Source organism: Clupea harengus, chromosome 10 (assembly GCF_900700415.2).
Source record: "Clupea harengus chromosome 10, Ch_v2.0.2, whole genome shotgun sequence".
NCBI lineage: Eukaryota > Metazoa > Chordata > Actinopteri > Clupeiformes > Clupeidae > Clupea > Clupea harengus.
In genome coordinates, this window is record NC_045161.1 from 20,893,677 (window position 1) to 20,918,384 (window position 24,708).

General features: G+C 44.5%; 2 protein-coding genes across 2 annotated transcripts; one reads left to right on the forward strand and one right to left on the reverse strand.

The window, feature by feature from the left end:
* Positions 1–2: 2 nt before the first annotated feature.
* si:dkey-183n20.15 (RING-HC_RNF170 domain-containing protein) lies at positions 3–5,212 on the reverse strand. Its single transcript, XM_012828230.3, has 6 exons — positions 4,824–5,212; positions 4,107–4,209; positions 3,864–3,963; positions 1,993–2,066; positions 1,577–1,687; positions 3–1,032 (listed from the first exon to the last, which is right to left on the reverse strand). Exons 1-6 carry the CDS (start codon positions 4,949–4,951, stop codon positions 724–726), a joined length of 825 nt encoding a protein of 274 aa, XP_012683684.2. The 5' UTR covers positions 4,952–5,212; the 3' UTR covers positions 3–723.
* Positions 5,213–9,876: 4,664 nt separating this feature from the next.
* Positions 9,877–23,905, forward strand: hook1 (hook microtubule-tethering protein 1). Its single transcript, XM_031574350.2, has 22 exons — positions 9,877–10,177; positions 12,070–12,155; positions 12,592–12,664; positions 13,182–13,232; positions 13,364–13,496; positions 14,163–14,230; positions 14,393–14,455; positions 15,253–15,336; positions 17,418–17,581; positions 18,218–18,358; positions 18,489–18,690; positions 18,902–19,012; positions 19,662–19,749; positions 19,927–19,993; positions 20,269–20,409; positions 20,703–20,790; positions 21,420–21,451; positions 21,579–21,661; positions 22,007–22,107; positions 22,491–22,592; positions 22,974–23,042; positions 23,508–23,905. The coding sequence occupies exons 1-22, from the start codon at positions 10,133–10,135 to the stop codon at positions 23,661–23,663; spliced, it is 2,148 nt and encodes a 715-aa protein (XP_031430210.1). The 5' UTR covers positions 9,877–10,132; the 3' UTR covers positions 23,664–23,905.
* Positions 23,906–24,708: the final 803 nt, after the last annotated feature.

Here is a 24,708-nt window from a genome sequence, read left to right on the forward strand (position 1 = left end):
AGGACAATAAATACTTTTATTACAACTATACATTTTCCCATAGATACATCGGTCAGTACCAGCTTATTTACAATATCAATACATTTACCGGTATTCTTATTAACATTCACCGGGCCGTCTCCAGTATCGGATTACCGCATGACCCTATTTAAAAATGCTTCTACGATGAAATAGGTACAATTAAACATTACACTCTGCATGTCATTAAATGGCATGAGTTGACTCCCAAAAGTGTCACGTGGGACTGGTTTAATCTAGTTTGTGGGCTGTGCTTTGGCCACGGATTTGAGCGGGTCCCTCTGTAGTCTGACTGTAAGCTCAGGGACATTCCACAGAGGGAGCACCAGGCACAGTTTCTGTAAACCGCCGGAGTTAAGCTCTCGGGGAGTAATGCCAGAAAGTTAGATTTTCAGTCCAGACACACTTTCCCTTGTTCTTCAAGTTCATTTTCTCTGCATCTAGCGCATCTCATTCAAGCTATGCACTTGCCAAACACAGTGGTTCTTGAGCTGTTGTGATGAAAATCAGCCAAGGAAATCTTACATGACAAGCTCCTCACATTATGTAAACACTCATTCTGTACTGATATAGACCCCTCAGGTCAATAAAGCACACTGTGCTATACTTCAATACACAACCCTGTTAGGACGCTGCATAGAGCTGTATCCAGCATTAGCTTATGGAAAGTAAACAATCTTGTTTGTGAGTCTTTCTTGTCTCAGGCTATAAGGTGCCAGTCAGCACACCATGTGTTGCTGTGCGATTCCTGACTGTAGCATCTGGCGCCATCTGCTGGTTGATGTTAATGACGCAGATGAGAAGCAGGAAGACCACCACCAGGTCATCCAGGAGCCCCAGCGCTCCACTGAAGGGTCCCGAGGTGCCCTCTAGAGGCGAGGCCAGGGACACGGCCGCCCCGAAACAGCAGACGGCCACCCTGAGCAGGAAGAGCCACACGAGGCCCCCCATGTTCCCCAAGCCTCGCAGCAGCAGGTGCAGGAACAAGGGCGTGTCACACAGGTAGTCTGTTACCTGAGACATTAAGAAAACAAAAGTACAGTTAGTATGACTATCATAGACTGATATCAAATGAGGCACAGCACCCCACCCTCTCTCTCCTTTCACTCACTCACTTTGTCTTGCTCTTAAAACAACTGGGTCAAATGAGATAACAAAATGGCGGAGATAGTCCCGGAAACATTGTGTGTGTGTGTTTGTATGTATGTGTGTGGATGTGTGCTAAATGCGACGCTTGCTATCATTTACAGAGGACACCTATCTTCCATTGTCCAGCAACAATAACACAGTTGTGTAATCGTGATAATCTTACCGTGCAAGTACTAAGATGTAGAGGATTACAAATGGCTTCAGTCACTGGTATTAAACTGTGTGTAAAAACCCGATCCAAGCCTTTACAGTGCTTTGCAAATGGAGGCCTGAAACCCGAGATTCTCACAGAGCGTGAGAAAGTGGGCAGTCAGACACAAAAAAAGGGGCGCTGGCGTTGTGGACTCAACCGCGCCTGTGTGAGTGTAGCGTGGCACTCAGGCCTGTGTGAGTGTAGCGTGGCACTCACCCGGCGAGGGGCCCCAGAGTAGCGCTTGTTGTAGTCTTTGATGTGGCTCAGAACCTCCCGCTGCTGGCAGTCCGAGCGGCTCTCAGCGAAGAGGTGACACAGGACACTAACCTGAAAGAAAGACAAATCAAATAAAAAAAACAGCTTTAAAAGTCTAAACTGACTCATTTGATTGTGTTTGGTACCCTTCAGTATGTTGATGAAAAATGTCCCTTGGGATTAATAAAGTATCCATCTATCTATCTATGAATGTGGTCATTTACTTTTTGCTAATAGCTCTTGTGCTGTGATTGTTTATAGGCAGTGCCCCTGTCCAAAGTGAGTTCAGGCAGACAGATAGACGGAGCGAAGGATAGAGAACACTGTCGTAGCCGTGTGTGTGTGTGTGTGTGTGTGTGTGTGTGTGAGCGCCGTACCTTCTGTCGACAGAGGGGGCAGCTGATGGCGTCTAACCAGGAGCCGTGCTTCCAGTAGGATATCAGACAGGGAGCTGCAGAGGGTCAAAGTTAAGACGTTAAGTTAAAACACAAAGTTAAGACGCAAGTGAGTCACACCGTAAACTTCCAGTAAAAACACAGCTTAGTTCCTGATTGGGGTTGGGTCTGGTTGTTCAGACGCTTCGCAAGGGTGGGATGGAAAACAAAACAACTTCTGTTCTAAAACACTTGTTTAGAAGATATGCTCCAAAAATATTCATTTTAAACCAATCTCTCATTGGTTATGTGTAGAGCAACACCATCGTGCCAAGCGTACCCTGTGCCAAGCGCTCAGTCATATTGGTGGTATTAATCTGTGTTTAGGGTTGAAGAGCAACGTTGTTCCCCAGACATTCATAATCATTTACTGGGAGTTGAAAGAGAGAAGTGGGTCATGAGTATCAGGATCAGCCATTCTAGACTCAGGCATTGAGCTGTGGGCTAGTCTGGGCAGCAACTGATATCAAAGATCTTTTGCTCTCCTGCTATTTACCTCTTAAAACAGTAGACCAGATGGTATAGGTAGTCACATCAGCAGTGTGTGTGTGTGTGCGTATGTGTGTGCGTGTGTGTGTGCGTATGTGTGTGTGTGTGTGTGTGTATAAGACGGCGGTGTTGTGAGTATAAGATGCCGGTGCTGTGGCCATGACTGTTGACCAAGTCATAATAACTATCTAGCTAGCTGGCTCTGAGAGCTGAAACCAAGGCATTAATCAGCTACTGATGTTTTCTTGCTGACAAACTGCCAATCTTCCTGTTTTAATCCCATGCTTAAGTCAAATCATCGACCAAACAAAGACCTTATACCTTTCATTGTTTTAAATAGATCATGTAAAACATGACTGTGACTGACTAAACTATGATGGGCAGCTGTCATCAGCTGTCCTGAAACAATGTAACGGAAAAATGTATTTGCACAGAAACGTTCCAATGCCCGTATAAAAAATCATGATGGCACAGAGACTTCACAGACTCTGTTGATAATGCATTTATGAGCCAGCACACCCTACCAATTACCCTTCGACACGGTTTTATGTCGCGTGGAAATGTTCCAGCTGTGTAGTCCAGCTTGATTTGCATGGGTATCTCTGCTCACAGGGCAGATAGCGAAAAGGAAACTTCCTCATGGAGAACGCGTTGCTCACGTCCGTTTGATTGCATCAACATTTCTGCAGGAAGATGAATCATCATACACATCTCTCTCTCTCTCTCTCTATCTCTCTCTATCTTTCTCTCTCTCTCTTTCTCTCTCTCTATCTCTCTCTCCCCCTCCCTCTCTCTCTCTCTCTCTCTCTCTCTATTGGCCCTGTCTCCTGTTCGTAGGGTGTACTAAGAGTGGCCAGGCGTGACAGCGGGCAGCTATGCACCGGGTCCTGTGATCCCTTCCAGGTGGAGGCACCTCACCCGGTCTCCATAGCAACAGTTACACATTAAACAGAGAGCGATCACATGACTCAACAGTGTGGTGCGGTCTCCCACCGTCTGCCCACCTGTTCCCTGTTTCAGCACCCATGTGGCTCCGCAGACGACCTTCTTTTACAAAGCATACTGTGTGTCCTCCCGCCAACTTTTCTACAAGGTTGTCCAACTTATAAATGAGAGAAGTCAACCAGAAAGTCTCCAGTGTCACTGTAAAATCACAGCTTCTGCACACAAAATGATATTCCAAAGTCAACATCCCTGCTTGTAATGTTAAAATAGAGGTGCTCGTCCATTTGAAAAACCCATGCCTTAACCTTAAACCTAGGTCTTGTGAAAAGATGCTCTAACCTTAAATCTAGGTCTTGTGAAAAGATGCTCTAGTTTCTTACCACAGAAGAGGTGTCCACAGTTGGTCTCCACAGGGAAGGTGGCCACTTGCAGACACACAGGACAGTGCAGGTCTCTGAGGGCACCAGAAACACATGGGTCCTGTCCGTGAAGAGGAGATAAAGTAAGGATCTTTACAGTTTCTCAACAGCATTTCTATGATAGTATAAATTTGTCCATTATAAATCCTGGAGTGTGTGTGTGTGTGTGTGTGTGTGTGTGTGTGTGTGTGTGTGTTTTCTCACCTTTCCACACCTCACGTGATGGTGGCCTCCATGCTCAGGGGTATTCTGGGAAGAGGGTCTGGGCTGACCCTGAACCGTTTTGGCCTCTGAGGTCTTGGACACCCTTTTGGATGAAAAAGGAAAGAAGGAAAGATGTAACATATCAGGGATGAATCAGCACAACAAAGTAAACAAAAACAGGAAGTATTTGACATGTAATCTGACAAACACGTGAATGAAATAAACGGTTTGCCTCACAGGAGTAGTAGCATTCTCTCATGGTGTCAAAAACAGTATCTTGAGATCAATAAAGATGAGTGAATGTAAGCTGATGCTGTTAATTGCCCTTACAAACCATAATATGCCACATATATGCCATATAGCACCCAAAATGAGAGAGAGGATATCAGGAGGATATCATTGATAGAGGATATCAGGCCCTAAAACTTTAAAAAAGTACATACAACACTAACTTTACAACTACACAATTACTTTTCATCAGCAGTTGTACTTCTCTCCACAGATGATACATTCAAGTTCAGCTTTTAGCGCTCTAACCCAGTCAGTCATTCTCAGTGTGCATCAGAGATTGTTTACCAGTTCAAAGAAGCGGTTGTGTTTTCCCTGCAGGGCCTGTCTACGTGCAGTATAATCTCAACAGCTGGTTATTAATAGAGTGTCATAATCTACAAACAATGCCTTGAGATCTGACTGTAATCTGGCCGTTAAACTCCTTACCTTGACTGAGAGCCGTGGCAGGTGAGCATGCTGTTGTGAATTGGGTCTGGCTCGGCCGGGCTGCTTGAGCTGGTCAGATACTGCAGGTACTCACGGAGAGCCGAGAGAGAAATGCTTCCTGGCATCATCACCGTACACGATAAATCCAACAGGCAGGTTAATGATCAACCCCACCCCAAGGCTGCCATTGCGCTTGATGGATTATCCAGTAAGACTAATTTACACACAGACAGAAGTCGATGTTAAATCAACTGCATGCTAGATGCATACATTTAGTGTACGTTAGTCTTCCGTACAGTTAAATGTCAGGATGTTGACAAACAAAATCCTTCCTCTTGCATTGCTTGTAATACTCTGTTTTGGTCATGTGACTGCTCGTGTAAGGTCAAAGAGACTGATGAACTCCACCCACATACTCAAAGTAGGTTAGGCACAATAAATGCAGACAAGCTAACCAATCATTTACCGTAAGTTTGCACAATCTGATGTTGTGCCCCACATACAGAAAATACACAAACAGGGTCATTATTTCCTGTGTCACTGATGTCATATGGAGAAAATGTGTGTTAAAGACCAACTCATTTTTTATGATCTTTTCCTGGGGGATAGGCAGGAAGGGATGCATTTTCTCAAATGCTGTTTGTAATTGGCCTACCATTTAAGCCCCCATCGATCAGCGCTACCACAATGCCAGGCACTTTTACGACCCCTCGCTTTATTAAAGATCTTGAGATTTTAATGGAGAGTATGCCAATTGAATTACAAAAGGCCAGAGCACTGGATTAGTCTAATGCATTCCTCAGTCCAGCCGAAGGTTCATGTGGCCATGATATACATTCACTCCTTCCCCTGTATGGGAGCATGTTTACTTTACAAAAGAATGCTGCAAATACTTGACTGACCCCTCTTGCCCGATCAGAGAAGGTCACACTGGCTAAAAATAGTTTCCATCGATCCGCCGGACTGTGATATGGCAAGGTTAGAGATCCAAGCTGAGCAAACAGCCGATCTTGTTCCTCTCTTTCATCTGAGCATGGAGGGTGTCCTGATTGGCTGGACAGACTGAGCATGAATGCTTTGAAGGTCCACTGTCATCATGTCACCTGGGGTCTACTCACTGAGTTTGATCTGTCATCATGTCACCTGGGGTCTACTCACTGAGTGATCTGTCATCATGTCACCTGGGGTCTACTCACTGAGTTTGATCTGACAGGGCTCTCAAGTGTCACGCATTGAGCGTGACAGTCACTCATTTCGGTCTTTAATCACGCACTCCCGCCACACATCGTATTTCTCACGCTGAAAAAAAACTCTAGGCTATTTAATGTGTCGCAGCGCGCAAACATGACCTGGCAGCGCTGCCCTCACCATGGAGGAATCAAGCACGTCTCCCCGAATCCCCTGGAGTTCTGCCGTGAGTTGCCAATTATCAGCCAATAAAAATAAAAAAAATAGCCAATCAGAAAAAAAAGTGTCTTTTGTATCTGTTGTATCTGGGTAAGATTTAATCCAGCAACCAATGAAAATAAAGCATCCTGGAATTGCGCGCGACTGATCTTCCGAATGTTTCGTTAACCTGAGGAAACCACTGGAGCTCCGAGCATCAGTCTTCTACAAAGAGCAAGTCGTCTCCTGTTTTAATGTTACAACAAATTCACAATGGTTTGACACAAGCAATGACAACTTGACTGCAGTTAGAGAATATTTCCCAGATAATTAGCATCAGTTTTTAATGAGTGTTTGTAGCCAACACAGTTTGCCTTTTCACTATAGCTTTGACTCCGAACTTCGTTAATAGGCTATAATAAATTCGAGTAGGCCTATTAAAAATATATAAAAGCCTATAACTCGAACGAATATTAGGCAGCCCTTAATATTCTATGATGTTATGGGCATTTTTTCTGTAAATGTGTTTGCTTGAACATTCTATTCAGATTCCGAGGCTTCTTCATGTGAAGTTGTGAATCGCGAGCTCATTAGGCATACTAGCATTTTATAAATATCCTGGCCATGGATGCATTAATCATTGCATCTGTCTTTCAAAGATGTCAGGTAAAAAACAAATAAGCATCCTGTCCTTCGCCCAAAGAGGAAAGCCCCCTAAAAAGGCCAGATTAGGCCCAGAGAACGTAAACACATTAGAGGAGGAGATGGTGGAAGAGGAAGAGACAGTACAGGTGGAAGAAGAAGAGACAGTACAGGTGGAAGAGGAAGAGACAGTACAGGTGGAGGAGGAAGAGACAGTACAGGTGGAGGAGGAGGAGGAGATGGTGCAGGTGGAAGAGGAGGAGACAGTGGAAGAGATGGTGGAAGAAACAGTGGAGGAGATGGCTAGAACAAAAGGGAGAATAGTCCCGGGAGCAGCCACCTACAAGACCTATTTTAATAGTGAATGGACCTCTAAATGGCCATTTATTACTGTAGGAAGCACCAGCTCATATTACTGGTGCTCTATCTGCCGCCAAGAGAACTCCTGTGCCCATCCGGGTGTGTGGGATGTGACAAGGCACATAGGCAGTAAGGGGCATCTGGCCAAACAGCAGGCACTGAAGTCAACCAGCGCAGTCAAAAACTTTGACTTGCCAGTGACTGCAGAGATGAGTGTGCAAGAGGTCAAGGTACATTTAAATGCATAAGGTTGACTACAATGTTCATGAATACAATTTTTCCTAATTAATACATCCAATTCTATGACTATGGCATATACGTATAATGGGAACCAACACCGAAAATGATAAGAGTCCAAAAAGGCAACAAACACCTACAATAAACAACACAAGTCATAATTCTCTCTCTCTCTCTCCCAAATTGAATAAATACTTAGTAATTGGTTGAATTGTCAGTGCCATGTGTCAAATCTTTTCTGCAAGTCTGATCAATTATTAACAACAACAAAACACTAATAATAATATGGGGGGGGAGGGGGGCAGGGCTGGTCTGTGGGCATACGGCAGGGGAGGGGCGGGCGGAATGGGGGCGTGGCCGGGAGGGGGGGGATATGTCACTCTTGCCTCACTTCAAAACTTGAGAGCCCTGGATCTGTCATCATGTCACCTGGGGTCTACTCACTGAGTGATCTGTCATCATGTCACCTGTGGTCTACTCACTGAGTTTGATCTGTCATCATGTCACCTGTGGTCTACTCACTGAGTTTTATCTGTCATACCACAAGGACAGGGGTCGATGTGTCCAGGTTAAACCTACACCAACTATATTTAGCTCTTCCTCTTGAACTCTCCTGCCCATAAACTCCCACAGGGTGATACAACAGACATTTCCAATGAGCCTGCAATTCCTGTACAACTCAAACGTAATCTTTGACAGACAGAACATCATGATCTATTCAGTGCAGTGGCCGTTTTTCACTGATGTGTTTTTATACACAGGAAACTAGATGCACTGCCAGTAATTACTGAGGACATTCATGTTTGTAGGACCAGTGGCAAATGAGTCACAAACAATGGATGAAGTGGCACACCGAGTTCTGGAATACTAAAAACAACATTAGGTGCCTTTGTTTCCTAGGTAGAGGTAGAACATCTGTCACAATACTCAACAAATGAATAATGTTTGTCCCGCTTCTCATGTTTCTTGCCCACAACAACAAGTCTATAGGCCTACAACACCTGTTCTGTTGAACAGAACCAATGAACAAATGCATGTGTCCTAACAAGAACTCTACTTTGGTTCAATTCAAATGCCTTTTGTCCACCATGAATACTTTTACTGAATCTGATTCTTTTAAAGTATAATATACGTATAAGACCTATATATACATTATTTATAATACCCTGTTGAATTGAATGGAAACCATGATTTCTGATTTGTTGTCAGACGTTATCAATTAGTATTTTGTAATCTCTTAAATTTCTCTCTCAAAAGGACTGCTCTTGAATGCCAAAAGAAAACATCATGGTAGCCCAATCAGTCTGTGCATGTGAGTCCACTGTAATCTTATCTCTTCCTTGTTTTTATGATTGAAAACATTGTGGACACACACCGACATGTGATTCTCAAGTGGTCACTGTCTCAGCAAGCGGCCTCTTGCACTTTTTTGTATGCACAGACCAATGCTAGCTAGCTAGCTAACCAGCTCCTGCTATACAGCAGCCTGGAATCAATCCATGTGGATGATGTAGTATGCAGGGAACAGTAGAATGGACTTAAAACATAGTTCTGACGTCCATTCTAATTTTCATTTAGCAAACAATTTTAAGTGATTTTCGGATATATGCACATTTTAATTAGTGTATATGCTCTCTAGGGAACCTACACTCACAGCGTTGGTAACACCTTGTTCTCAGTTGACTTACAGGAAGCACAACCTGAACAACTTCTGACATTGAGATTCACATTACTTCACACTGAAACAGCTCTCTTTTATTGCATTCTAAGTGTTTTGAAATGTAACCATACAATCTGCCATTTTCCCTGCAGAACATTTACAGTGTTGTGCATGGTACACTGGAATAATGCTGGAACAGGTTGATTTCTTAAATCAGCAGAAGCTTGTGAAATATGTCAAACAGAGTTTTCTCAGTCAGTCAAAAATGTCATCAATTGCATAATATAACCAGTTATTTCACTGGTTATACTGGTGACTAGCCTACCCCAGTGGAACTGATCCACTGTCTTTTCAAATTAAAAACAAATTAATTCATACATTTGATGTAAAATAAAAGATAAACAAAAGTTATTTTTTTCATTTCATTAGATTATCAATTGTTGCCTACATATGGCAAAAAATGTCTTTTAAATCAGTCTTCCCGAACTAATGGTATGGGGTCACAAATCTGTGATAATAATTTGGTGATGCCCTGAAAATAAACCGACACGAATAACAGCTTGCATGCAAGCTGATTGTAGGCTGTCTCTCCACTGAAATCAAAGATTATCTCATCTATGTAACCTATGCATAATTAGGGAGGAACAACCTGTCTCGTTCACAATGATTGGTCTCCTGGAATAAACAGCGCTGTCAATCCCAACTGATTAAGAATATGATTGGTTATTGTGATTCACGAGGCGCAAGGCACCATTGGTGTTGTATTGCTCGACAGTACGTGCTTTATCCCGTCAATCCCCCAATCATTCTCAAGAGTGTACGCCAAAGAATGTACGTCGGGTTGGTAATTCATGAACCAACTACGGTAATTTAACGGCGCTTGTGCTTCTGGAGACAGTTGTCTTACGCATCTGAAATAAAGTACAACCTCAGGTGAGGTCAAATGGTGTGGGAAAGCAAAACACATCGCTGACAGGTGAGCGCCTGAACGGAAATATCTGCCTGCCCTACTCGGAGGGAAGAGATGGATGTGAACAAGACGGTGCTATGCGAGAGCCTGATCGTATGGGTATGTTTATCTTCTCCATTTCTGATGTATTGTAGGCTGTGAGAATTACTCCTGTGTTCCGATCAAATGAGGTACCGTTCACCTGTCGCAGGTAGTAACCTACACCGACGTGTTTATCTTCCTTACTACTTCTAGACAATCAGGAAATGGAAGGCTACCGTCGTTAACTTGAGTAGCCTAGTATTTTTTACAATTTACGAACATAGCGCGATGGATAGGTATACGCATGTATAGAGGTTACAAGTGGTGCATTGCATTGACACCGTTCTTGGGGAATTATTTTCTCCAAGATCACATTATATTTTATTTAGCATGTTGCTATGTCTACGCTGGGCACTGGTAGATCAGAAGCCTAGCTCAAGACAGCGACTGCAACAACAGCAAACTTCATTTTATCCTTATCCGATTTACTCGTATAATCTGGTTAGCGTTGGGATATTTGTGGAATTCCTCCTTTCGATCTTTTTTTGTTCCCCTTACATAAGTGCACACTGTAGCCTACTACGAATAAGTATGGCGATCCGTAGAATAGGCTACCTATTGTGGTATTGCCATTCTTAAAATGACCGATATTATTTTGCGTGTTATGAAAAGCTAGTCCCCGACAGTCATTTCAGTCACGCATACCGCATGGCAGCCTGCATCGGACTCTGTCCTTACTATGGAGTGCTAAAGGGGAACCTCAACAAATCGTAGCTTTTCTATATATTGGACATATGCAGTGGTGCCGTTGACATTGCAGAATACCTGTGGGCAATTAAGTTGTCTCTAATTCATTGTTTTATTTACCATGGCAGCAATGAATCAAAGCTCACGCTGCTTATAGCCGTAGCTCATCTGCAGTGTGAAGATGAGGCTGCGGTGGGTAGGGTAGGCTACGCCAGAGTTTGTGATAAGGCTTTCCAGAACACGAGCAAGATGCTGATCCATCTTCGGTTCGCTTAACTTAACAAGTAAAGCGCACACGCGGTGTTTTTTTGTTTACAGTGTCTGCAGTGTGCACTCGTCCCTTCAGTTGAGAAAGCATTAAACCTCAGCACCTATCAACCTGCGATCAATTTGGAGAAGTCTGAAATGAGGCAGATATTCTCTTGGTCATCTTGACAGTCAGTGTATTTCAAGTTTAGTCAGTCTGCCTTACCCTTACCCTTACCCTGAGCATAGAGTACACTGGTTTTGCCATTTCAGTGTTTTGTGGTGGCTGCTTTAAAAAGTACAGCTGTTAAAAGTGACAGTCGCAAGCCCGTAACCAGCTAGACTGTCTCATCCAGCATGTAGGACCTGTTTAGTGGCGTGTGAGAGGGCGCCTTCCCAATACTTCGTATCGTCCGAACTTAACTGACAGCTGATACAATTTTGGAGGCACGGAGGTAGCAGGTGGAGTGTTCGTAAGCTGGCAGCGTAGTGCATTCGCTAAGACAAAAGCAATGATCAATATAACTTGATCTGAGAGAAACGTTAAAAAATAGTAGCTTGGTAGGCTACTGCATCTGGTGCCTACATGTTAAATATGATCAGTTAATCGACTCGACTCATACTAGACAGTCAGTCATTTAGCAAACCAGAGCTGTTATTAATGGGAGGCTTATACCATGCTGCTGTGTTAAAGAATTGCGTTTAGGCTGCATTTTCTGCAGAGATCTTTACAATCCACAGCAGGCTATGGGATCTTAAGACATCGAACTTCTCAGGCCACTTCACCTTCTGAAATCATTATCATCAGTAAAATACTTACTGCTGTCCTCAAACATAACGTTTACTGTTCCCCTCCATAAAGTCTGTGTTTCTTTGTTAGATATACTTTGACATGCTTGCTGGTGTCAGAGATGTGTTTTCATTCAAGCACATTCTTCTATTAATGACATGAAGGTTGCCTTTTACTGTGCTCTCAGCTGCAAACCTTTAACACCTCAGCGCCATGCAAGACCTTGGAGGACCTGACCACTGGAGCAGCCATGTCTCAGGCTCTGCATCAAATGTGAGCCCGTCTCTCTACCTCTGCTACTACTGCTAGTGCCCAACCCCCCCCCCCCCCCTATAAATCATACTCACTCTGACCAGGCCTCAGCAACATTATTCATTTACACAGGACCTGGCCCCAACCCTGAATATTTCATAACCCCACCCGTTGCATTGTGGGAAGCCTGTGGTGTCCCATTACTGTGGATTGTCAGTGTGTGTGTGTGTGTTTTATCTGTGGTTTACACACATTGTTTGGGTTTATTTATCACTGTTGATAGGGATCATATTGTGTATATAGAGTGTTTGACACCGAGTGTCCATGATTAGGGTTGAACGGATCAGGGTGCTGGGATTCAAATACACCACCCCTAGAAAGAGGAGAGATGGCATGCACAGCAGTGTGTGCTGGGTAATGGAGTTGAATTGATTTGAAGTGACGTTTGCTTTTGCAGAGAGCCCACATGGTTCAACGAGGGCTGGCTGAGCCGCATCAAGGAGGACGTCGGGGAGAACTGGAGGCTGAAGGTACGCACTAGTAGCAGACAGGCGGGCAGATGAACGGACGGGCAAGCAAGCAAGCAAGCAGACAGGCAGACAGCGTATGACACTGGAACAGATTCCAGTCAGCTGTTCTTTGGGTCTGAGCTTTCCTCAGATCAGCACATCAGCACAGAGACCACTAGGGCCTCATTACCCAGAGACCACTGGGGCCTCATTACCCCTGACACTCCCTGCTGCTTGCTTTAAGAATGGCTGTCATCACCCTTCATTCACTGCTAGCAAATATGCACAGAGGTTTATAGGAGATTCCTTTTAGTGGATGAATGGATGAAAGAATTCTGTGAATGAATGTCCCATGCACATGGAATTATGATTGATCAATATGACTGAATAAGTTGAAGTTTAACTTGCTTAAAATGAAATTACCTTTACGCAAAGTGAATTACAGTCAGCCAAGGATTACGATTTAGGTGCGGTTTGCACTTTGCATTGCCATATGAGCTATTTGAGCAAAGCCATTTCATATATATTTTTTTTACAGATGAACAACTTGAAAAAGATCCTTCAGATGATGGTTGATTACTATAATGAGGTAAGTGATGAGTCTACACAAGGTTTGTGTGCTGGAGACATGCTATGTGTTTTATCTGTGCTCAGTGTTAAGTTTTGTTAAGCCAGTGTTTGCTCATCCATTTCCTCTGTCTCTCTCTCTTTCTCTTTCAGATCCTGTCCCAACAGATCTCGGACTTCCCGCTCCCTGATCTGGTCCGGGTGGCCGAGCACTCCGACCCGGAGGAATTGGGCCGCCTTCTGCAGCTCATCCTGGGATGTGCTGTAAAATGTGACCGCAAACAGGGTATGCTCAATCAGTCAGTATGTCCTTATATATTAGTTCATTGATTGCTCCTAATTGTAATAATATTATATACGTATAGATAGTTCATGAGTTCAATTTGGGGACCCTGTCCTCATTCAAGTTCTTCCCTCTTGTTGATTTGATGTAACCCTAGAAAAAAACACATTTTCTGCAAATCAAATCATGTGAGTGTCTGTAGCTAGGTTAAGATTACCCAGTATTACTGCAGGGACAACAACAACAACTAGACTACAACAACAACAAGACCTCTTCACCTTCTTAGTAATACATTTAGTTGAGTTTTGATAGCCTGAGGAGCGACTAATATGAAAGCTGATCTCACCACCCTTCTCTCTTTCACTCACTTTCTCTTGCTCTCTTACTCTTTATTCCTCCTAAAACAACTGGGTCAAATTAGATGACAAGATAGTAGAGAGAGTCCCAGCAACGAGTGTGTGTGTGTGTGTGTGTGTGTGTGTGTGTGTGTGTGTGTGTGTGTGTGTGTGTGTGTGTGTGTGTGTGTGTGTGTGTGTGTGTGTGTGTGTGTGTGTGTGTGTGTGTGTGTGTGTGTGTGTGTGTGTGTGTGTGTGTGTGTGTGTGTGTGTGTGTGAAATCTTTAACTATGACTGAAAATCAATTCTCGTGTATGTGACTGTGTTTCCTCAGAGTACATCCAAGTCATCATGACCCTGGAGGAGTCTGTGCAGCATGTGGTGATGACGGCCATTCAGGAGGTCTGTGTGTGACACCGCCGACAACTCCCCCTGCATGCTAATCTCTCTCCACATATGCATTAGCGATTTGTAGCTAACATTATGCTTTCTCATAGCCCTGGATTCATGCATCGTGCCGCTAAAAGCTTCTGGTCTAATGAACATGTCGACATCATTTTTCAGCTCATGAGCAGAGAGAGCATGACCCACTTCGGAGCGGAGCCCCTGGGGGACACGGAGCAACAGGTACGTGCTCAGGAGGTATTCCTTTAAGCGCCAGAACCAGTAGATATAGAGAACCACATTGGGTCTGTCAGTTCATGCACAGTGAGTGAACTCATGGGTGTGTTGAAATGGAGAGATATACAGTACATGCACTATGGGGGCTAAGTCAAGTTTGGAGGGATTTAATATTGTAGTGGCATGGTTCAAAGAATTAGCGACGGTTTTTTCCCCCTACTCACACAACCACACACTCACTCTCTTCCTCTGTCTCTCTCTCACTCACCAACACACACTCCCTCTCCCTCTCTCTACTTCTCTTTCTGTTTCTCCCTCTCCCTCTCTCTACTTCTCTTTCTGTCTCTCCCTCTCTCTACTTCTCTTTCTGTTTCTCCCTCTCCCTCTCTCTACTTCTCTTTCTGTCTCTCCCTCTCTCTACTTCTCTTTCTGTCTCTCCCTCTCTCTACTTCTTTTTGTCTCTCCCTCTCTCTACTTCTCCCTCTCCCTCTCTCTACTTCTCTTTCTGTTTCTCCCTCTCCCTCTCTCTACTTCTCTTTCTGTCTCTCCCCTCTCTCTACTTCTCTTTCTGTCTCTCCCTCTCTCTACTTCTTTTTGTCTCTCCCTCTCTCTACTTCTCCCTCTCCCTCTCTACTTCTCTTTCTGTCTCTCCCCTCTCCCTCTCTCTACTTCTCCCTCTCCCTACTTCTCTTTCTGTCTCTCCCCTCTCCCTCTCTCTAATTCTCTGTCTCTCCCTCTCCCTCTCTCTACTTCTCTTTCTCCCTCTCCCTTCCTCTCTGTCTATGTGCATGTCTGGGCTCCAGCTGAAGAAGGCCATGGAGGACCTTGCAGAGGTGATGGCTGAGAAGGAGGAGCTTGCGCAGCGCTGTCAGGAGCTGGACGTTCAGGTGAGTCCAGTTCACCTCCCCTCCACAACACTAGTGCAGATAGACACATTACGAGGCCTCCCCTCCACAACACTAGTGCAGATAGACTCATTACGCATTACGAGGCGCAGCCTGCTAGACAGTCGGAGAGTGTTTCATGCTTTGGTTGTCGCACCAATCAGCACCGTCCCTTCAGTTACTCTCAGAGGTAATTGTAAGAACACATTTTTTCAGTAGTGAACTCCTGTTGAGTTGTAGGCACAGAATTGCGCTGCGTTTCAGAAGCAAGCATGGGTTAGCTTACCTGTCAGTGTTTTTGTCCCGAGTAAGAGGAAGAGCTGAGCTGTTCTGTAATGAGGTGTGTTCTGGATGGGGAGGGTTAGCGAGCTGACTGGGCTCATTATTCTCATGGTTCTGCTGGCCATTCTGAGGTCATGGACGCTTGCCACTGGTTCTGGAGCCTCCGGCTGGAAGATGGCTATTGTGGTGTTTTCTGGGGCACAGCGGGCCCAGTGTGCATTGTTCTGTCATTTCCAATCAAGACATTATTATTTTTAAAGCGCTATTTTAGGTTCCAGTTTCTGTTGACGACATCAGTTTATAACGCTAGCCTGAAGCGCTGCTGTAATGAGGTGATATAGTTGGCTATCTAACATCATTTCATTTTGAAGGCAAGCTTCTGTATTATCTTTTTCTCGCGGTGACTCTTTTTCCCAAGAGTCCTCACCTTGTGGGAGAAGCTGCTTTGTAAGCTTACAGCGAATACTGTGTATAGGCCTTACTGTGAAGTACCACAGGACATTTTAATGGACAATGCTGCTCTATTGGCTGAATATTGACACTTCATCAAAACTGACTTTTGACAGAGTTGTAAAGTACACAAACGCTGCGGTCCCACGGCGGCTCTGAGGTAAGTCTAGATGACGGCACTTGCCTGGAACCTTACTAAAAACACTGCAGTGTGTTCTGGGTGGTAACCCCCAGTCTGAGAGCTGCGCTCGTGACATTAATACGGCTGCATCTGCACCAGGGGCGAGGTCCCCACCTTTATCACACACACTGCCTCTAACATCTAACTGTGGTGGGGGATTTCTGCTGCTGACATCACCAAACTTAACAGAGCTGGTTGTATCAGCCTTGGCCATGTTTTGTTTGTGTGTGTGTGTGTGTGTGTGTGTGTGTGTGTGTGTGTGTGTGTGTGTGTGTGTGTGTGTGTGTGTGTGTGTGTGTGTGTGTGTGTGTGTGTGTATTAATGCCTAATTTATGCTTGATGCTTAATTCGTCTCATCGATTTGTTGGTCATGTAATATCTGGGGGTTTCTCACTTGTCGTCTTTTGCCTGAATAAATGTTAACATTGTTATTTTTGCAAATATTGTTTCATATGTATTTGACCGTGTCTTTGATGGGCTCCCCTTAGATGTGGTACATCACACTCAGTCCACATCATCTATTATCTTCTCCTGTGCTGATTAGTGAAAGCAAACACATGGCTGTTACCACAATTTCCTCGTATTGCCACCATGTACACTGTGGGTGGTTTGCCTTAACTTGGAGCAAATTAATTAAACCAACTATTAAATTAAAATGTAATTAAACAGCAGCACCATAGACAATACATGTGCATACGACCCAGAAGATGTACAAGTAATGTTCACAGTTTACAGTCACTATATATTTGTTACTTTCAGTGCTTTTTCTTTTTTCAGAGATATATGATTGTGTTCAGTTGACATTGGTTTGTATTTAGAGTAGATTCTTTATATGCAAAACAAGTAGTGGGTCGTTTAAATTAAATTAAATTAAATTAAATTAAATTAAATTCAATTAAATTCAATTAAATTCAATTAAATTCAATTAAAGCTGCTCCTACAAAGGCTGGATGGCCTTTGGCACTGATCTGGGCACAGTGTTTGAGGTTTGTCTAATCCCACAGTAAAGCCCATCAGATCCAATACAGCATGTCATGACCTCTGTAATTGTGCTAAACTAAACAGTGGCTTGCTAACACACGTTTTGAATATATTTGAAATGGGGGGAAAGAGAATAAAAATGTGTGTTGTGTTTTTTTTTTTTTTTTTTTTTTTTTTGGGCCACAAACAGGTTACGATGCTGCAGGACGAGAGGAACAGCCTGCTAGCGGAGAACGACGTCCTGACGGACCGCGCCAGTCAGCTGGACACGTTTGATGACCCCAGCACGCCGTCGGGCAAGAAGCACAGCCAGCTGTCGCTCCAGCTGGAGCAGATGCAGGAGGAGAACTTCAGGTGGGACAAACCCCCAGCCTCCTCTTTATTAGAAGACTGTTTGGACAGTATTATACCAAACGTGTCTAATCTTATGGTGATTTGGAGTCCATGGTGTTAGGTGAAAATTCACACTCAAGTTTACCCACGGACTTCAGAGTTGTGTATAAGTATAATTGTATTCAACAACAACAACAACAACAACAACAACAAGCCTGTCGGCTCACTCATGTCTTGGCAGACAAGAGAGAGCCCGGGCTCACTCCCAGACTGCAGCAGACAAGCGAGAAGCAAAGTTAAACACATCACACAAGGTTTATATAGAATGAAGTTAGCGGTCTCTGACGCCAACGCACTCCAGATAACCACGTGGTGGGTCTCCCACATCCGAGGTCATCTTGCTATGCTTTTTGCAACATAATGCATCAGCAAGGCAGAAAAGAAGGACAACTAGTTTTTCTAATCAGCCCTTTCTTACACACACACACACTAAAGGTACACTTTTAAGCACACACACCGAGAAAGAAACGTCATGTTTCAAACGTCAGCTCACAAAGGCATATGATTAACACACATACATACATACTTGTTTAAAGTCATTTAGTTTCACATTTCTCTATCACAAGGCTTATACTAGACTCGTGTGCGTGTGTTTAGACTAGAGGCTGCTAAAGATGACTACCGCATCCACTGTGAGGACCTGGAGAAGCAGCTGATAGAAATCCAGCACCGCAACGATAACCTGACCAGCTTGGCTGAGGAGGCTCGTACTCTCCGAGACGAACTGGACATTCTCAGGTAGGCTCTGTGTTTCTGGTTGATTGAGACCTTGATTTTACCGTTGATTTAGGGAAGGTAGGCCTTACCTCACATTTCCATGTTTCTGATTGCTCAATGTATGTGTGTTTGTGTGTGTGTGTGTGTGTAGGAGCTGCTCTGACAGGGCAGTGAAGCTGGAGGCATCTGTGGAGACCTATCGTAAGAAGATGGAGGACCTGAGTGACCTGCGGCGGCAGATGAAGATCCTGGAGGAGAAGAACATGACCTACATGCAGAACACAGTCAGCCTGGAGGAGGAGCTGAAGAAGGCCAACGCCGCCCGTGCCCAGCTGGAGACCTACAAGAGACAGGTACTCAGGCTTAAACACCTACACACACACACACTTACACACACACACACACTTACACTTACTACTCACATGCACACACACACACACACACACACACACACACACACACACACACTCCCACTTAGTCAACATCGAGGTCACCTGCGCGCAACATTGGTTTACACTGAGTGTCTGGATGTGATGGTGAAGCATTTAGACTATGTACCTTCAGGTCCAAGAGCTGCACAAGAAGGTGTCTGAGGAGTCTCGCCGGGCAGACAACCTGGCCTTTGAGATGAAGAAGCTGGAGGAGAAGCATGAGACCGTGCTGAAGGAGAAAGAGGTAGACGAGGGCTGAACAGATATGCAAAACAGACGCATACACACACACACACACACACACACACACACACACACACACAGACTTAAGGGACACATTTTAGTTTGTTCAGGGTCCTGTTCTGTTTGTTCAGTCTCCATGTCTTCATACCTGTTGCTAAGAGGAGTCGGGATGGAAATCTTTTAAAGGAGAAGGTTTTGTCAAAACATATTCACAACATTAATATTCATAACATGCAAATAACAAATTTAACACGCAGTGTTGCATTTATTGGCATGCATGTATGTCAGATCATCAGATGTTGAATTTTTAAAAGGTTGTCACCGTGAATTTTTAAAACCGTTTTCTCCTAGTCTCAACGTCTTCTCTCTATAGTCAGTAAAAGTTGCGCGTGCTCTTCAACACGCACTACGTCCTGTAGAGGGCGCTCCAACATTACATTTCATTTCATTCATTACAATTCATTCATTAAAAAGCTATGCTAAATTGTACTAATAAATACATAACTAATCAATGTTTAATGTTTATTATTAGACTATTTATTAATTACTATGTATACATATTTACAGAATCTTAAAGATAACTTTGTTAACCATGGTTACAATAGTCAAATGGGTTTTCATGCTTTCTGATGATGCTATGTCCTGAACAGAGGATCATAATCGAGCGCGACTCTTTGAAGGAGACCAATGAGGAGCTTCGATGCACACAGGCCCAGCAAGACCAGTTCCTACAAGCAGGTCTGCCATTGGACTTATTATAGAGGGATTGTCTTTAAGATTTGATAATGGAGGACCTCAGAGAAAGACATTCATTTGCATATTGGTTTAGATTATTATTTGGAGTTATTAGAAGCGATCAGTTTTCCATGGTGTAATTGGCTTGGGAAGATGCTTATAAAAGGTTTCTTTCCATAGAAATGTTCCAGTCTGACAGTCCAAGCCATGACAACCTTGCAGCTGAGCTGCTGCCTATTGAGTACAGGTACAACAGTACACACACACACACACACACACACACACACAATCATACACACACACAGGTATTTTTAGAAATGTTTTGTCATTTACACGCACGTGTACACATACAGACACACACACAAATAGCTGAGCACACACCTCCCCCGGGTATCTGTGTATACGCACACAACCGCTGATTCTTCTCCCCTGACCCCCCTGTCTTGCCCCCTCCCACCCCATTGCCCCCCTGGTCTACCCCATTGCCCCCCTGGTCTACCCCATTGCCCCCCTGGTCTACAGGGAGAAGTTCATCCGGCTGCAGCACGAGAACAAGATGCTGCGCCTGGAGCAGGAAGGCTCAGAGAACGAGCGCATCGTGGAGCTGCAGCAGCAGCTGGAGGTGGCGCACCGCGAGCGCAGCGAGCGCGAGACTGACACCAGGTACAGCCAATCACAACCAACAACCTTAAGTCCATCTCCAATTTTCCTCAAATAAGCATTAATAACCTATACGTGTATTCCGAGCATATCTTACTTAAAAGTAAGACATTAATACAGTGACCTACTTTGTGTGGGCTGTGTAGATTGAGCTTTGTGTTGTATGACCCGGCTTCGACTGAGAAGGGCCTTTAAGGCCATTAAATAAATACGGTTAAGCAGTGAAGACCGCAGAAGCATTCAGGTTGTGTCCGTTTCACTATTTCACCTCTGACCTCATCCTCTCACACCACCAGGTTAAACAGGGAGAGGATGAGTGAGCTCCAGCAGCAGGTGGAGGATCTCCAGAAATCCCTGCAGGGCCAGGAGACCAAGCCTGAGGACGTGAGTGCATTTTGTGTGTGTGTGTGTGTGTGTGTGTGTGTGTGTGTGTGTGTGTGTGTGTGTGTGTGTGTGATACCATCTGTTTTGCTGCACAGCTGAGGGCTGCACATCAGGAGCCATTTATAGGCCTAATGACGAGCTTGCATTTTCCTGCCACCCGTTTTGATGTCGATTTTAAAGTTTGTGAACGAGAACCTGAAATGGAGTCGTAGCATCACAGCATTTTAGTTTTGTCTTCCTCATGGAATATGGTAACTCCTTAGTTTCATGTATTACATCCAGATTAGGTTCTTTTCCAAACAGTTTTATCCAGATTAGATCAGAAGAGGTAGTACACACATTTATTAAAACCTTTTCCTTTGTGAGAATTAGAGAATCTCTTAAAGATTGTAAAACAGTTTCCTGAGAGCCTCCACCACTCCGGTGACTGGTGTGCTGTTCAGTGTTCCTCTTTGGAAATGAAACGTGGTATTCCACTCCGCTCACCGCCTCTTCTCTTTCATATCTCTTTGGAAATGAGACGTGGTATTCCCCTCCGCTCACCGCCTCTTCTCTTTCATATCTCTTTGGAAATGAGACGTGGTATTCCCCTCCGCTCACCGCCTCTTCTCTGGCATATCTCTTTGCAGTCTCACCTCAAGAGGAAGCTGGATGCCCACATGTGAGTAACCTCTATGGACACCGGGCTTCTCTTACATATGAGTGTCAATAGGCATGTGTCAATGGGCGTTTCATTTCTTTCTACACTTCACACCTGATTTTTGACAGAAAGTTGTTTTTGGTCGCAGGGTGCAGCTGAATCAGGCCCAGGATGAGATCATGAAGAAGAAAGAGCTTCTGGAGGACCTTCAGCCAGACACCACTCAGAATGGTAAGACCTGCAGGGCTGGAGTCTCTTTAACCACAACACTACAGTCACACACTAACAGTCCAGCTGATGAGATGCAGACGTAGTTATCGCCATGTTGGTTCTTGTCTTTGGCCTTGTCATCTAACAACGCACAGAAATATGTCATCTATGGCTGGACACCATTTCTACAGAGGTTTACTCTAACCATGTAACTGGGGTGTGGACAAATCACAAATGGCCCTGTGTGCTGTTTGTCCTTGTTGTTTTTATTCCTCAATTTGGGTTGCTTTGTTAGGTGTTTTTCACTCCAGCTGCGGAGTGCATAGTGGTCCAATGTATGTCTGAGAGCGTCTCTCTCTCTCTCAGCTCTGAAACTAGAGGAGCTGAGTGCTGCCCTTAAGAAGAAGGATGAGGACATGAAGGCCATGGAGGAGAGATATAAGATGTACCTGGAGAAGGCTCGCAACGTAAGGCCCTCATAGCCAATCATTATCCATTTCAGAAGCCTTGAAATAAATTGTTGGGCTCTTAATTCACTTTCTGCAGTGCAGAATGTCTCTTTAAAGTGGGGTATAATTTGGTTGTCTTTTAACTTGAAAGATTTGGTATGAGTCATTAACAGACGTATGAGAGTTGATGGTCATATTCATTTCTCATTTTCACAATAATTGAATTTGCTTCTGACCTTCATTATTTCACTTGTCCTCACTTGAATATATGCATGCCTTTTGTGGGCACCTCTCCTGAGGGTTTTGGGGGGTAGTGAGATTCATACGCCGTCTAACTCACTGGCCTCCTTTCCATCGGAGTAGAGGAGAGGCTAATTGCGCGCTCTCTCTCTCTCTCCCAGGTGATCCGCGCTCTGGACCCAAAGATGAACCCAGCCTCAGCGGAGATCCAGTCTCTGAAAACCCAGCTCTCCGAGAAGGAGAAGAGGATCGCCTCTCTGGAGGTGAGATCACGACCGCTCGCGCTCTGCGAGGCTCACGAGCCTCTCCCTCTCATGTTGTCAAGCATTTCAGTGAGACGAGAGGGCCATTCGAAATGGCAAAGGCAAACGTTCACGGTTTTTAGGTTGCTTTGAGTTTTACATTTGGTTTGAGTTTGAGTTACGTTTGCAAACACTCGCAAACGGTCTGAGGAGGTAGTTCTTCGGCGAACAAACGCCAACACTGGACTAATGGTTACCGTTTAAATTCGAACAATGTAGAATGTTAACACAAAAAGCTTCAAGTCTACAAGGTCTAAGAAAACGCGTCAGTTTACCAAATGTTAACGCATCTGAGAGGTAGAGTGTGTTGTTTAATGTTGTGTGTTTGTGTGACTACTTCAGAGGGAGTGTGAGCAAGCCAAACTGAAGGAGTACGAAGAGAAGTTGATTGTTACGGCGTGGTACAATAAGGTGAGCCTTAAACCATCATTCTCAGCTCTTTAAATATCCAGTAGAACTAGTAGGCATTTTTCTCTCTGGTCAGAATTCTACACCTAAAACAAAAAAAGATTAGCATGGGATGCATTGTAATTAAAAGGAATGTAATCAATTTTAATACAGCTTTAGGATATAACCATCAAACCATTTTCATTCCTCTGCATTTATACCGCCCTCCCTCCCCTCTCTCACACACTCACTCACACACTCACACACTCACACACTCACACACTCACTCACTCACTCACACACACTCACACACTCACACACTCACACACTCACACACTCACACACTCACACACTCACACACTCACACACTCACACACACTCACACACTCACACACTCTCTCACACTCACTCTCTCTCTCTCACACACACACACACACACACACACACACACACACACACACACACACACACACACACACACACACACAGAGCCTAAACTTGCAGAAGATGGCGATCGAGTCCCGCCTGAGTGGTCGCTCCAACTCTCTGATCCCCCCCGGCCAGTCCTTCCTGGCCCAGCAACGGCAGGTGACCAACGCCCGGCGGCCAGTCTCGGTCAACGTGCCTGCCTCCTCCTCCAAGTGAAGGAATCTTCCAGCCCTTTTTTTTTTTTCTGCTCTTCTTCCTCCCTCTGTTTCCCTCTCTCTCTCTGTCTCTCTGTCTCTCTGTCCACACTCCCTCTAATGTGCACTTAAGTGACCTTAAGGAAACTGGTGGTTACCCCACTGCAGGCACTGAGGTCAACCCCCCCCTCACACTGGAAAACAGCCCAGACACACACACACACACACACACACACACTCACCCTCTCATATACACACACACACACACACACACACACACACACACACACACACACACACACACTCTCAACCTCTCATACACACACACACACACACACACTCTCACCCTCTCATACACACTCACACACACTCACACACACTCACACACACACACACTCTCACCCTCTCACACGCACTCACACGCACAATCACCACCACCACAGTCACACACACACACACACACACACACACACACACACACAAACACACACACACATAAACACACATCTCCACCTCACTATCTTTTAATACACTTAATTGAGCAAATGTAGTCTTGCTCACACCAGCACACTTCTGTATGTCCGTAGCAACACACTCCTGCCCTGTGATGACTTGTAAAATCCCAGGGCACACCTCTTCGCCTTTGTAAGTCAGCTTTCGTCCCGGCGATTTCATCAAAGTCACTAAATCAGGACGATTTGAAGTGTGACCTCAGTGCAAACAGGGATAGAGAAAGCATGATTATGTAGTGCTGGATACTAGTAACTAAGGTGTTTTTTTTTTTGTTTTTTTTTTTTACAATGGCTAGCATGTCTGCTTTTAAGCTCAAATTATTCTACAACCATACTATGCAGTAAAATATAAGGAGAAGGGGTCATCTGTGCACAATTTCACCAGTGTCATTCATAAGATACAGGAAGTACTTAGCATACTGCAGCTTGGCACTGCGCTCATAGGACACTAGCTAGATCCGATCTGCTGTAGTGGCATGGGGTATAACCTAAATCTGGTGCTGGACACCATTAGAGCTGTTTTTTTGCTGTACAATATTGAAGAACTACACGTCT

Bases quoted from the DNA above. Each gene is read 5' to 3' on its own strand.
- si:dkey-183n20.15 (XM_012828230.3), bottom strand. From the start codon at position 4,951: ATGATGCCAGGAAGCATTTCTCTCTCGGCTCTCCGTGAGTACCTGCAG. The intron at 2,067-3,863 runs GTAAGAAACTAG...GACCCTCTGCAG, and splicing joins CTGTGGACACCTCTTCTGTG to CTCCCTGTCTGATATCCTAC. The intron at 1,688-1,992 runs GTACGGCGCTCA...TCTTTCTTTCAG, and splicing joins GCCCCCTCTGTCGACAGAAG to GTTAGTGTCCTGTGTCACCT.
- hook1 (XM_031574350.2), top strand. From the start codon at position 10,133: ATGGATGTGAACAAGACGGTGCTATGCGAGAGCCTGATCGTATGG. The intron at 13,233-13,363 runs GTAAGTGATGAG...TTTCTCTTTCAG, and splicing joins TGGTTGATTACTATAATGAG to ATCCTGTCCCAACAGATCTC. The intron at 19,013-19,661 runs GTAGACGAGGGC...TGTCCTGAACAG, and splicing joins CCGTGCTGAAGGAGAAAGAG to AGGATCATAATCGAGCGCGA.